General features: G+C 40.0%; 1 protein-coding gene across 1 annotated transcript in view; it reads left to right on the top strand.

Moving 5' to 3' along the window:
• The window catches only part of THSD7B (thrombospondin type 1 domain containing 7B), a 758,467-nt gene that overhangs the window by 269,011 nt on the left and 474,885 nt on the right, over nt 1-14,571 (top strand). Inside the window, exon 6 of the mRNA XM_022569631.3 lies at nt 11,308-11,505. Within this exon, the coding sequence (XP_022425339.2) occupies nt 11,308-11,505 (198 nt within the window). The remainder of the gene's footprint in view (nt 1-11,307; nt 11,506-14,571) is intronic.

The raw sequence follows: 14,571 nt of genomic DNA, 5'->3' as shown, positions 1-14,571 counted from the left end.
AACTAAAAATACAACTACCATACTACCCAACAATCCCACTACTGGGCATATACCCTGAGGAAACCATAATTCAAAAAGAGTCATGTACCACAATGTTCACTGCAGCTGTATTTACAATAGCCAAGACATGGAAGCAACCTAAGTTTTCATCAACAGATTAATGGATAAAGAAGATGTGGCACATATATACAATGGAATATTACTCAGCCATAAAAAGAAACAAATTGAGTTATTTTTAGTGAGGTGGATGGACCTAGAGTCTGTCATACAGAGTGAAGTAAGCCAGAAAGAGAAAAACAAATACCGTATGCTAACACATATATATGGAATCTAAAAAATATATATAAGGTTCTGAAGCACCTACGGGGTTCAGGACAGGAATAAAGAAGCAGAAGTAGAGAATGGACTTGAGGACATGAGGAGGGGGAAGGGTAAGCTGGGATGAAGTGAGAGAGTGGCATTGACATATATACACTACCAAATGTAAAATAAATAGCTAGTGGGAAGCAGCCACATAGCACAGGGAGATCAGCTTGGTGCTTTGTTTACACTTAGAGGGGTGGATTAGGGATGGTGGGAGGGAGATGTGGGGATATAGGTATATGTATAGCTGATTCACTTTGTTATACCACAGAAACTAACACAACATTGTAAAGCAATTATACTCCAATAAAGATGTTTAAAAAAACCCCACAAAACTCTTCAGTGGCCAAGAGACAGATACAATGGATAAAATAAAGAAATTTAAATAATCAAAAAAAAACATTTTTAAAAAAAAGAAAAGAAAAGAAGCCCTTGATGGGCACTGTAGTGAAAAAAAAAAAATATATATATATATATATACACACACACTCCAGAAAAGATGTTAAATAAAATTTATAGGTCTGTGCAGTCCTGTTTTCTTTGGTTTGCTGTTATATACACATCTGCATCTTCAAATGTACATTTTTAGTGGCATCTTGACTTCTCTTTTATTGATCCTTCAGTTTTTTTTGTTTTTGTTTTTTTTTGATCCTTCAGTTTTTCTTGATACTGTGTTCCTTAATGGCAGTGCTAAAAGGAAATATTCATTTTACTTAGAGAAATGAGATCCAAGAACATTCCACAAGTTAGGTTGTGTTTGCTAAGCACTAATCCTTCCAGTTTTCCCACGGAAAAGAAGAGCACATGGCCAAGTGCTTGATGCTACGATACTGATGCTCTCAGCTTAATTCTACCTCCATTTGAAAACTCACATTTCAGCACTCCCCAGAGGGCTCACAGCCACACATGGGCACGCCCAGGTTCACACACCCATGTCCCTTGGCTTTTCTCTTTATTCTGTCTCTTTTGTTCTAAGGTAGAAGAGGAGTATGTGTATTGCATCTAGGACAGAAAGACTAAATTTAAGTCTTTTGTCAAACAATAGAAATCTGAATCTCAATAGAATATGGGGGTCTATTGGAAAGCTCATGCTACTCCTGTATTAGACATGTAACCAGAATGCCCCCCCAAGCCTCTTTAGCTTATAGGTACAAATAATTTCCCATTAATTCTAACACTCACGATTTGTTGTCTTGTGGTCCACACGTGTATAACTGGACTATGCAAGTCTCTTGTAGTTGTATGTGAGGCTCCCCAGGGTGACTTACCTGTTATTAGCACCAGTCCTCTTATGTTTGATGTGTGTGTCTCTGTTTTAAGGTCTCTGTCTAGAACATCATTTGACGCGGGACTTAGGCTCCCGCAGCCACTGTGGCCACGGCTGTCCCTGCTGGCACAAAGTTACTGCATTGAGTGTTGCCTTCCTTTGCTTTCAAAGCTGGAGAACCCACACCAGGCCAAGTGGACCCTATATTCATTGGGACACTTTTGGTTATAAGTGACAGAAGCCCAATTCCAACTGGTATAAGCCAAAATAAGGGAACTTATTAGCTCATCTAGCTGAAAATAGAAGGGGACATAGGGTGGCATCCCAAAGTATCAAGAGGTCAACAGAGCACAGTTTCATTCTTTATCTTCCTCTTTATAACCTTCTGTTTCTACAATCTTCTGTTCTTTTCTCCTTCTATTTATAATCTATTTCTCCATCTCTTGCTTCTACTTTTCCCTTTATTAGGTTCAGTTTAAGGCAGGTCCTCTCCATGGAGCAAAGACCAGGCATTAATTTTCTTTCTTTTCTTTTTTTCAACCACTAAACTTTTATTGTATATCCTTCTTGTTGGTAGATTTAGTTTTGGCTAACGTATGCCTTTTAGTGATTATTGGTGTCCTTGACAGATGGATAACAAGGCAACAACAAAATTCTGTAACTATTTGAGGCACTCTGATTTGAAACATCTATTTCTTAGAATTTGTTAACAAAAATTCAAGTATTAGATGTTGTTCTAAATCCCTTCAGTGATATAAATAATTGTCTTTTATTGCTTAAGAGGCAATATTACATTCGAACCTTATTTTATGCAGTTGATGTTTGATTTAAAACAAAACAAAAAGTTAGACAGCCCTAAATCATCCTAATTATCTAAGCTCAATTTGTAAAATCCATTTATGATTTTACTGGGGCAGATTGTAAAAATCTCTCAATTTCATAGAAACTTTCAGAGGTCAGTTAACATCAACATGGTCTGCAGATCACAAATTAGAGAATAAAGATAAAAATTTTGTTTCCTTGATTCTTAGATCCATTCTTTTCACACGTTTTGTTTTCTAGATCTAATTGTGTCACAAAATCAATAAGCACATTTTATGTGGAGGTTTTTTTTTCTCTAGAGCATTGTAATAAAATCAACTTAACATCTTATAAAGGATGATATCTTATTTTTATGGTTAATTTTTATCATCTTTATTGAGATATAACTGACATATAACATTGTGTAATTTTAAGGTACACAACATGATGATTTGATATATATATATATGATGATTTGATATATAATCATATATATATATATATATGATTACTGCAGTGAGGTTAGTTAACATATCCGTCACCTCACAGAGTTACCTTTTTTTTGTGGTAAGGACTTTTAATATTTTTCTCTCTCTGTACCCTTGTGTTCATTGACACATTACTCACAATAGTCAACATATGGAACCAGATAAAATGCCCGAAGACAGATTAATGGGTAAAGAAAATGTTATACACACATATATATGTACATATCTCACATATATATATATTTATATCATATATATACAAAGTATATATATATATATATATATATATGAATATTTTTTGGCCATAAAAATAGAAGGAAATCCTACCATTTGTGACAATATTGAGGAAGCTTGAGGACATTATACAAAGTGGAATAAGTCAGACAGAGAGAGACAAATACTGTATAATCTCACTTTTATGTAGATTCTAAAAAACCCAAACTCATAGTCATAGAGAGTAGAATGGTGGTCGCCAGGGGCTAGGTGGTGGGAAAAATGGGGAGATGTTGATCAAAGTGTACAAACTTCCAGTTGCAAGATGAATAAGCTCTTAGGACCTAATGTACAGCATCCAATGTATAGCATGGTTAACAATACTGTATTTATACTTAAAAGCTGCTAAGAGATTAAATCTTAAAAGTTCTCACCACGCATACACATATAAGGTAATTTTTATTTTCGATGGTAAATAAAGTAGCAAGAAGTGTCTTCCTTAGTAATTTCAGGAAGAGTCCTGGAATTGACTCTCACTGGCTGCTTTGTGTCATGTGTTCCTCTCTGACCCAAACGCTCTGATTGCGGGATGTGGGGCTGAACCAGCCAGGTCCTAGGCATGTGGCCACCACTGGAGGGACAACCCCATCCAAGCCTCACAAGCTGAGAGTGGGGCAGGAGCAACTCCCTTAAGGAAATACGAGGTCCTGATCCTGCAAGAAGATAGAAGCAATGCAGGGGTCAAACGTAATAGATGTTTATTAAATGCTTTGTCCCCCTTTGTTCTGGCCCATAGAGTCTCTGTAACAATTCAGAAAATGCTCCTTTTTCCCAATCCTGTGTTGCAGTTTTGGTTACTTGAGCCAACTTTTCACAAAACCCTTTGTGAAAAACCGCACTTTCAACTTTTATTTCTGTCTTCCTCTTCCACGTAACTCAGAACAGGTCCATGGAACTCATCTGGGAAACTCACAACATTCTGACCCTTTCATTCAACCCATTTTCCCAAGATGCTTTTATGCCAAACTACTTCATCATTGGCTTCTCTCCCCCTCTTGCATAAGTCAGCTCTGACAAAGGCACCCTGGTGCATCGTTCATTAGACTTCACCTGTTGTGGGTTAAATTGTGTCCTCCAAAAAGATATGTTCAATACCAACCCCTTGGACATGTGAATATGCCCTTATTTGGAAATAGGGTTATTGCGAATGTAATCAGGTTGAGACGAGGTCGTATTGGATTGGGCTAGGCCCTATTCTAATGACTGATATCCTTATACAAAGAGGAAAATCTGCACACAGAGCTACACACAGAGGAGAGTGCCTTATGAAGATACAAAGACACAGAAGACAAGGAGAAGGCCATGTGAAGACAGAGGCAGACATTAGAGTGAGGCTTCTATAGGCCAATAACTACTAGAAGCTAGGAGAGAGGCATGAAAACAGTCCTTCCCTAGAGCATTCAGAGGGAGCATGGCTCTACTGACACCTTGATCTGGGGCTTCTAGCCTCCAGAATTATGAGGCAGATTTTTGTTGTTTTACATTACTCAGTTTGTGGTCACCCAAGGAAACTAATATACTGCCCAACTTTGTATCAGCATTTAGTTTCAGCAAGGATCCAACACTTCCTAAAATGTCAAAACTAAAGTGTGGAGAAGTAAAGAAATTATCCTAAATCCCACAGTGATTTAATAATGGCCAGGCCAGCACTAAGAACTTGAGTTCCTGTCTTCTCAGTCCACTGTTCCTTCTAACACTGGCTTCCTTAATGATTTCCTCCGTAAGTCTAAAGAAGTTTGGATCAAGGCACAAGTCCAACACTGAGGTTAGCAGAGAAGCCCTCTGCCCAGAGGCCAGTGGGAACCATTATCCATGAGAGCGAATCACTGAGCCTGATGTAGGAGATATGGCGTGAGGCATGGGATTCACCTTAGCTCCAGTGCATCATCTTTGGAGAGAGAGCAAAAGTAGATTGCAGTTATATGAGAAGGGGAGGGTATTCCAAGAACAGCTGGAGAGCACCAGGTATCTGGGATGTGTGTTTTTTGCCTTCAACAATAAATTTTTCAAAGAAAGGCTTAGGCTTTGGGGCTTGAAGGAAAGGGTAGAGACAGTAGAACTTCTTTATCTGAAGGTGGTAGTTTTGCCAGCCACCTGCAGAGTTTAGGGGCATGTTGGGATTGGTGAGAATTGCTGAGGCTAAGTGACCTGCCCTAGGAACTAAGTAATCACAGACGGGAGAGAGTATAAGCTACAGTGATTGTTATTCAATTCTGGGAGTTTGTAGTTTTATAGATGTCTCCCTAGAGTAGAGAGAATTTTTATTTGTAAGGTCTTACTAAAACCTGCCAGGACCACCTGCCTGTCATCCCTCTTGGGAAGAATAAAAAATAGAGTCCTCCCTCCAGGGAAATGATTCTGTACCTACACGGAGTCCAAGCATGTTAGGGTGAGGCTAAATCATCTTGTTATTTCCATTGACTCGTGAGCATGAGTTCCAGGATCCTCTCAATCTAGGTCTGTCGCATGGTCCTACCGTGGGTTCTGCCAGAGTCTCTGACTGTCACAAACTAAATGCAGTTGAGAATTCCACGGAGGCTGGAGTACACTGGTTAATGCATTAAACATCACACAACTCTGGGATATAACTGAACTGTTTAGTTTCATATTTGAATTGCCTACCCTAAAGAAATGCAGTGAACCTCCTAGCAGAAATCTAGGATAGTCATATTTTCCGGGATACTTTATACTCCTCTTATGTATGCATGGTGGAGGATTTGAGGAGGAAAAACAAGCAAACCACCATGGCAAGAGATAAATGTGTAAAGTTGGAGGTGATGACTTTTTCTCCTCACTCGTCTTTTTCCCAGCCACATGTTATCGCTTTGGTGTGGTCCCTTTTGTTCACATTTTAAAAAATACAGTAGAAGAGGACAAGAAAGCATGAAATGTTTTATTATCTAATAGAAGAAATTAGTTACTATAGAAATTATCTTCCATGTGGCTGTTATTTTTAGGCAGACACCCTTCCATCAGGAATCATCTGAGGTTTGTGGCCGTCAGCCGTTCAAAGTACATTAGGAAATCCGCCGTTGTACACAGCCTTTGCTCCTTCCGTCAGGTCTGTGACAGGCAGACAAGGGGATGGGTGTTCGGCAGGTCAGTACTTGTCAAGTGAAGCTAGGACACCTTTCAGAGGAATTTAAATTGGATCAGGTTTTATCATTCATTGCTTTATCTTTGGTACTCTCCCAGAGGGTTATAATTAGAGATATATGAAAGAGAAATACCCTGCAAAACTTGCTGATGGACGAACTCTACCCATAGGTATAGTGCATTTCTAAAAATTCTTTTTGATACATAGACATATATTTATATGACATCCTTGTCCCTTTTCAGATATATTCTAGAAAGGCAACCTTGCCTACAGAAGTTGTTCTTAAGAGAAATTTGATGGAGGCTTCCCAATATGGCGTTACAATAGGTAACTGCTTGTGTGTTAGGACTTCAGGAAATCCTACCCTCCCTCAGTATAGTATCCCTTACCCCTACCCCCATTATAGCACCTAAAGGTCTAAAAATCCTCATAGGAAAAGACATCGTGAAACTGAGGAGCCATGACTATCTATGAACATAGTCTTTTAAGCTCTGAAAGAAATCAATTTAGATGACACACTAAAGTAGGAAAATATTGACATGTTTTAGATCTTATATAACAAGAATGGGGAAAATTTCCATTTTCATCCATGCCTGCTAGAAAGATCCACCATTAATGAGAAGTCTATGAAATAATTTTGCTTTGTCACAAATCACATGTAAGACAGTTTTTTTGTATGTGTGTGTGTGTGTGTGTGTGTTTTTGTGGTACGTGGACCTCTCATCACTGTTGTGGCCTCTCCCGCTGCGGAGCACAGGCTCCAGAGGCACAGGCTCAGAGGCCATGGCTCATGGGCCCAGCCGCTCCGCGGCATGTGGGATCTTCCCAGACCGGGGCACGAACCCGTGTCCCCTGCATCGGCAGGCGGACTCTCAACCACTGCGCCACCAGGGAAGCCCTGCTCAGGTTCTTTGACTCAGAGTTGTTAACCAGCGTCCAAGGCTGCCGAGGTGAGGGGCAACTGGAATGCTCTAAGAGAGAATAAGCTTCTGTTATCCTTGGTCAACCTGCTGGATGCTTCTTCAAGCCTGTCCCAACAGAGTTAGTGTAGAGACAAGTGTTGGCATTGGTGGCTTTGTAGAAGCTCACGTGGACACTTTTGAGCCACTAGCATGTGAAGATGTAGGTCCTTAGACCTGGATTGACCCTCCTGAGCCTCCTTTAAGTTTTCTATGGCTTCAGTTAAAAAACATTGACCTCTCTTCTGCCACTGGCACTTCTTTCCTTTTCTTTTCCCAACCCACGAATCATTCTTTTTTAATTATCCTCAGTAGCATATGCACTAAAATAGTAGAATATATACTAAATCCTTGGGTTCACAGAGAAAAACCGTGCAAATATAGTTTCACTAAAGATGAACTGAATCTGTGGCCAGGAAGCGATTATTAGAACTCCTTCTTGCTACTCAGTATCTAAAGTTCTGATATGTAATCTGCACAGCTTTATTTTAAGGAAATGATCCATTGTACCTGTCAGATTCACTGTTCTAAGTGGGGCTAGAACACGTCATACACAAGAGCTGAATTGAATTCTTTCTTGTGAAGAGGTAACAACTCAGGAAGACCTCAGCTGAATTTCATACATATCCATTTATGTAATTGAAGTATAGTTGATTTACAATACTTTGTTTCAGGTGTACAGCACAGTTATACGTATATATGTATATATGCAGTTATATATATGTATGTATGCATATATGTATACATATGTACATATATGCATATATATGTGTATATTCTTCAGATTCTGTTCCCTTATAGGTATTACAAAATATTGAGTATAGTTCCCTGTTCTATACAGTAGGTCCTTGTTGGTTATCTATTTTATATATAGTAGTGTGTATATGTCAATACCAACCTCCTAACTTATCCCTCATACATATCCATTTAATCAGTTATGTGCCTTAGGAGAAGTAATCAGTTATCATCTAGTCTTAGTTTTCACGTATGTGAAATGAGAATAGTAACTTATGAAATTGTTTAGGGGGTTTATTAATTTGGGGTAATAGAAGTAAAGTGGCTATCACAGTCTTGGTATAGGGTGGATGCTTAGTTAATATATGTGCTTTTTGACTTGTTGGACTGTGCTCTGTGGAGAATAGATTTATGTTTTCTGTTCCTCCTGTGGCTTCCCACAGTGTATTATAGCGATCTACATATGGCAGTTACTGTTTACTGAATGGTACTATCTGATTGGTACAGAATTCAGTGAATGAAGGTAAGTGGTTGGCTGGGCCCAGCCACTGTGAACTTGGCGGTTGCGTATCTCTCAGAACAGAAGTACCCAGAGGAAGCCTGATGTCTACTGCAGCCATGAACACCAGTGTGTGATTAAAGTTAAGTGCTAACAAGAGAATCCAAGGTTTTTGTTTATGCTGAGCTTGTGCTTTGATGTGATCCTAGTTAGAGTCAGGACAAGGGCAGCACAAATGAGCGACTGCAAGAATTTATTGACTGAGGAGATGTAATCTACAGATTTATGGCGAGATAGATGCAACTTGATTTATAGAGGAAAACTGCACCTGCCCCTCACTGGTGTTAAGCTCTAAGTAATAGGACACTCAGCGTCCCTCCGTAAAGACTGCTAAGTTTCTGGGCCGGTTGTCAAACATTGTAAATCATGGAGACCCATGCCGTGTCTTGCTCAAAGATATAAACTAAACAAGCACAAGCATAAGACAATAAATAAGCAGCATATGGACATTACATGTAAGAATAGAGGTCATCCAAGTTGTGTGGCAATGAGGGCTCAGGGATCATCCATGCTGTGTGGCAATGAGGCCTCAGAGGTCATTGTAGTTTGATGGCCGTCGAGTGTAGTTTAGAGCTCTGTGTGTTTCCCGCCGCTCTTCTCGAGGTGGCCCGGGAAAGGAGCTGAATTTTCCTGCAGGTTTTATTTTGGCTAATTAATGACATAAACTTGGAGGTATGAAGCGCAGCAGAAGCCATCTATTGTTTTAATTGCTTCTGACCTTAATATTTTCAATGCCATGAGGATATGTTCTCTGACTGGCCAAATGATGCCTGCCCACAGGTGGTCAATCCATAAGGTAAGAGTCTGTCTTTTAAAAGGAGCTCATGGGTTAACCCTGAACCAAAAAGAAAAAAACCGATAAAGCCCTTACAACTTTGTATCTAAAATACTTGCCCAGCCCTGCAATATTCTAAGGGAGCTCGGCTCCATCTTGTGGCCTAAAACCAAGTGTCCATTTGTTCCATCCTTCTTGGCTACTTAAGAGGAGCCAATCTTTTGCCAACTACACCTTGAGCCTTGTATTCTTTTTGTCTCACTACTATTTGTGAGGAAATAGGCATGGCCCTGGCAAACTGAGAGGGGTACACCTGGCTTTGTTACCTCTCATGCTCCCAAACTTATCTCTCTCCCCTCCTCTTGTGAGAAGAGTGGTGGGGTACCACAGTCTTCTGCTGTGAATTCAGCGTTCTCATGCTATCTTCCTAAAAGTCTCTTATTTATTTATTTATTTTTACCTGTCCCAAGGAATAAATGGTCATTTCTTAAGATGCTATTATGTAATAAGATTGGTTTCGTTTAAAAAAAAAAAAAAGGAATTAAATCCGTTGACTGAATTTGGAGAATTAAAGGATGGACGGGGGCTTCCCTGGTGGCGCAGTGGTTGAGAATCTGCCTGCTAATGCAGGGGACACGGGTTCGGGCCCTGGTCTGGGAGGATCCCACATGTTGCGGAGCGACTAAGCCCGTGAGCCACCATTACTGAGCCTGCGTGTCTGGAGCCTGTGCTCTGCAACAAGAGAGGCCGCCATAGTGAGAGGCCCACACACTGCAATGAAGAGTGGCCCCCACTTGCCACAACTAGAGAAAGCCCTCGCACAGAAACGAAGATGCAACACAGCAAAAATTAATTAATTAATTAATAAACTCCTACCCGCAACATCTTCTTTTAAAAAAATAAATAAAGGATGGACGGTAAGATATGAGATCCGTGGAAGGTAGGCCTAGTTTTTAGAAGTGATATGTCCTGAGGGCCAGAGATGGAAAACTCACAAACAAAAGGGTTGCATCTCGTTCTCAGTGGCTTTTTAAAGCTTACGTGGCTTTTTAAAATGTAAATTAATTCCCATCATTTAAAAATAGAGAGATGTCATATAAAAAACAAACATAACTTGCATTTCTGGCTTCTTAGTCAAAATTGGAAGACTTGACAACATAGGGTTCATATTTCCTTGTGGTAACAGTCAGTGGAAACTGAATAATAGTCAAACACTTTAAAACAAGCACACATCTTCCGTTTCACCACAGAACGCACCACTCCCTACAGTCTTGTGGTCGACCCATATCCCTCAATTTGTACCTGCTTGACTCCTGTGATATTGAGTTTGTGACTGTAGGGTTGTAGCATGTAAGACCCATTCACGTCCTTATTATGGTATAACTTTGGGCCTAGTCCCACAGTACATTTTTAAAAGCTGAGTAATTATCTAGGGACCCATGTCTAGCCAGGGTGGGGAGTGCAGCCCAAAGATGTCCTATCTTCACAGGGCAGGCTGACCTGGAAATCTCAGGAGAGTGATATAGGGAGATCTCAGGGCCTGAAACAGTGACCTGGGATATGTCAAAGCATAGATGTATTTCAGCTTAATACAGAGTAACAAGAATGTCAAAAACAACAACAAAAAGAAAATGGGGATTTATCTACGTTTAGGCTGTTTCTGTGAGTCTTCATTTATTTGTTCTGATTTACTGATACCATTGGACATATGCTGTTTATTACTCCATTTGATTATGCCTGGCCGCTCTAACTCCTAAGTTGTAAACTCTTAGAAGACAGATTTTCTGTTCCAGTTCTTTTCCCTTTTGTCTTTCCTTTCCTCCTCTCATCTCCCCATTTCCCATAAAATAAAACACATAAAAATAATACATGCTTTAGAGTTAGCTGTAGGTACACAAATAAAAGTTTCATCAGTTTCCTAGCTGCTGCTTCTTTTCCTTTGCTGGATCAGGATGGAATCCCATGAACCTTTTATTCTTTCTCATTTTAGGATTTAGAATGAGACAGCGCCACGTCCTCATGGAGTCCACAGGGCCTGCAGGGCACTGCCCTCACTTGGTGGAATCTGTTCCTTGTGAGGATCCGGTGTGTTATCAGTGGCTGACATCTGAAGGGATCTGTATCCCTGATCATGGCAAGTGTGGCCCCGGACATCGCATCCTGAAGGCTGTCTGCCAGAATGAGCAAGGTATGGCTCAAAGGAACACGAGGATTTTTAAGTAATACCTGACAAATAACACGTCACCACTCTCAGGCCATCTTCCCCAGGGAGAGAAACACAGTCTTTCCTATTCTTGAATACTCACGTTTAAGTCAAGTGACCTATTGCTTCTTTGACTTAATACAGGGCCAAGTACTCCATGACAAAAGAACACTGTCTGATTATATCTAAATGTAATACAGTGAACCCAGAGCGTTCTCTGGAGTTTTTAATTCATTAAGGCAAACAGAACACAGAAATTTCCTGGAGAGTCTTCAACTTATCAGTACAAAACAAGTTTGATTTGCCTTTATTGATGTTGATATGTAATATGCTTTTATATATTATTAACAAATACTGCCTGGTAAAGATTCCAGGGCTGCAGCTCCCTCCGAGTTAAAAAGAAAAAAAAAATGTACTAAGCCGTATCTTTTCAATTATATAACATTAGATTAGAATCAGTTCTAGACATAATGCTTACGTTTCTAAAGAACCATTTTAAAATATAAGTTGTCAAGATTTACAAAACTATTAACAGTGGTGTCTTTCCTTCATCACCAAGCTTCTGGTTGTGTGAAATGAAGGGTGATTTAGAAAATAGGTAAGTCACATGGAGATGAGAAAAGTGACATTTAAATAGAGTTAAAAAAATTCGGTCTTTCGGAAGAGTATCGAGTATGTCTATTAATGAGTTCTGCCATGAGAAGTCATAATTTATAATGCTCTTGGCGTGTGGAGTGAAATGTTTTGACTTATGGAGTAAAGAAATCTATAGAACAGAAGGAAATTTCCAAGTGGATTCAGAATGGATATTAGCATCCACACAGGGTTGACATTCAGCAATGAATTTCCTGTTCCCTTCCTTCCTCTCTCCCCTTCTTTCTCTCTCTCCCCACCACGTCTCTCTCCTTCCCCACCCCCCATCACTTCCTTCTTTCTTTCCTTCTTCCCTCTTCTTTTTATCCCTCCCTCTCTCCCTCCATCCATTGTTCCTTCATTTTTTTAAATCGTTACCTTACTTAGACAAATATACATTTTATCAGGTGATGTAATTGATTACCTCATGAAGCCAGGTAGTTGTTTAATGAAGTAGGGCCACACCAGATTATATTAGCTACAGTCCTTTTTGACTATAATAGTTAACACAGTGGCTTCTAATATTAGTGAATAATTTTTGAATTGCGTTGACATGTGTGAAATTTATTACCAGCAGCCCATAAGATCACTTTTTGAATTCAAGAAAAGTAGTATAGATGTTTAAAACCTGGGCTCTAGTGTCAGACAGGTTGGAATTTCCAGTCTGCTACTCTTCTGCTAGATAATATCAGGAAAATTATTTAACTGTGGAGGCATCCTTTCCTTCAGCTGTAAAGTGGGGAAAATAAAACCTACCTCTCACCCTCAGCTTGTGAGAATTAAATTACTTACATAAAAGTGATTAGTGAAGTGTCTGGCACATAACCATTCAAAATAAGCTATGAGCTTATTTAGTTGTAATGCACATTTATCACTGTTCTCTGTCCTGGGGGATTTGTGCAAAGAGCATTCTTTTAAAAAATGAAATGAATGAAAATAATAATGAGGATTAGAATAACCATACTAGTTCGTCTTCCCAACCTCCAGCTGTGGAAACATAATCATTTGTTGGGTTGAGACCCAATGACAAATGACTGTAAGGATTTGTCATCCCATAGCAGGAACTGGAGACTTTACAAGGCTGTCATACTATGGCCACAGGGCCAGGAACTTCTTTCACAATGTGTACTGTCCCTTCTACAGTATTGCAGAGTGTGAGATTCTGATTTATAGTTAGAAATATATATTTCGTCCGTGTTCTGGCACACAGTTTCTAAAACCACGGGAATTTCCTGAGGAGTAAGAACAGTGGGAGTAGGTTTTGTTATATAATGTTTGGTCTCCGGCCCTCCGTTCCTGAAATGACTTCCATGAAGGTGAAATTGGTGTCTTGTTATTCGCATCAAGCCCCTTTCTACCACAACTGGGTTTATATGAATGAGATGACTTTTGGAAAGTACCTAAAGGTGGGGCTGGTTGCACAGGAACCAACTGTGAATAGAGAGTTGGAACTCTCAACCCTACCCCCTGATGTCGGGGGAGGGGGAGGGACGAGAGGCCGAATCAACCACTAATGGCTAGTGAGTTAATCAATCATGCCTACGTAATGAAGCCTCCATAAAAACCCAAAGGACATTGTTCAGAGAGCTTCCGGGTTGGTGAATGCATGGAGATTTGGGAAGAGCAGCGCAGGGAGGCTCCTTGCCCTTTCCCATACCTTGCCCTGTGCATGTCTTCCATTGGATTGTTCCCAAGTTTTATCCTATTATAATAAACTGGATATCTAGTAAGCAAAGTGGATTTCCTGAGTTCTGTGAGCCTCTCTAGCCAATTAATGAAACTCAGGAAGGGGGTCATGGGAACTTCTGATTTATAGCCAGTTGGTCAGAACTACAGGGAACAACTTGGACTTGTGAGTGGCATCCTGAGTTGGAGGAGGTCATTGGAACCCCCAATTTGTAGCCAGTTGGTCAGAAGCACAGGTAACCGGGGCTTGAGATGGGTGTCTTAAGCGGAGGGCGGCCTTATGGGACTGAGCCCTTTACCTGTGGAATAGGACGCTACCTCCAGATAGATAGTGTCAGAATTGAGTTGAATAGTAGGATAACCAGCTGGTATTGGAGAATTCGCTTAGTGTAAGGTGGGGAAATAACACCCCCCCCCAACATACGCACACATTGTGACTGAACGTAGAACACTTTTTTACAGAGCTGTCAACTCTACCATTTTATAGAAATTCTACAGTTTTATTGCTATTCATGTGAAATAACTAATTTTCAGCATTGACCTACCCTCTCCATTTTTATGGCATATGTAGGAATTACTACTGGTTCAGATCAGTTTCATGAAATCTTTGTGGGTTTTGTGGGATAACAGCCACAGCTGTGGTTACGAGAACATACTGGCCTCCTGATGACTGAAGCAGTCTTTTGTCCAGTGAAAAATTGAAAATGTGATCTGGTTGCACTTTTTGAAGTT

The sequence above is a fragment of the Delphinapterus leucas genome, chromosome 8 (assembly GCF_059928025.1).
Source record: "Delphinapterus leucas isolate spDelLeu-1000000601 "Yukka" chromosome 8, BTC_Dleu_Yukka2, whole genome shotgun sequence".
NCBI lineage: Eukaryota > Metazoa > Chordata > Mammalia > Artiodactyla > Monodontidae > Delphinapterus > Delphinapterus leucas.
This window is presented reverse-complemented; position numbering and strand designations above follow the sequence as displayed.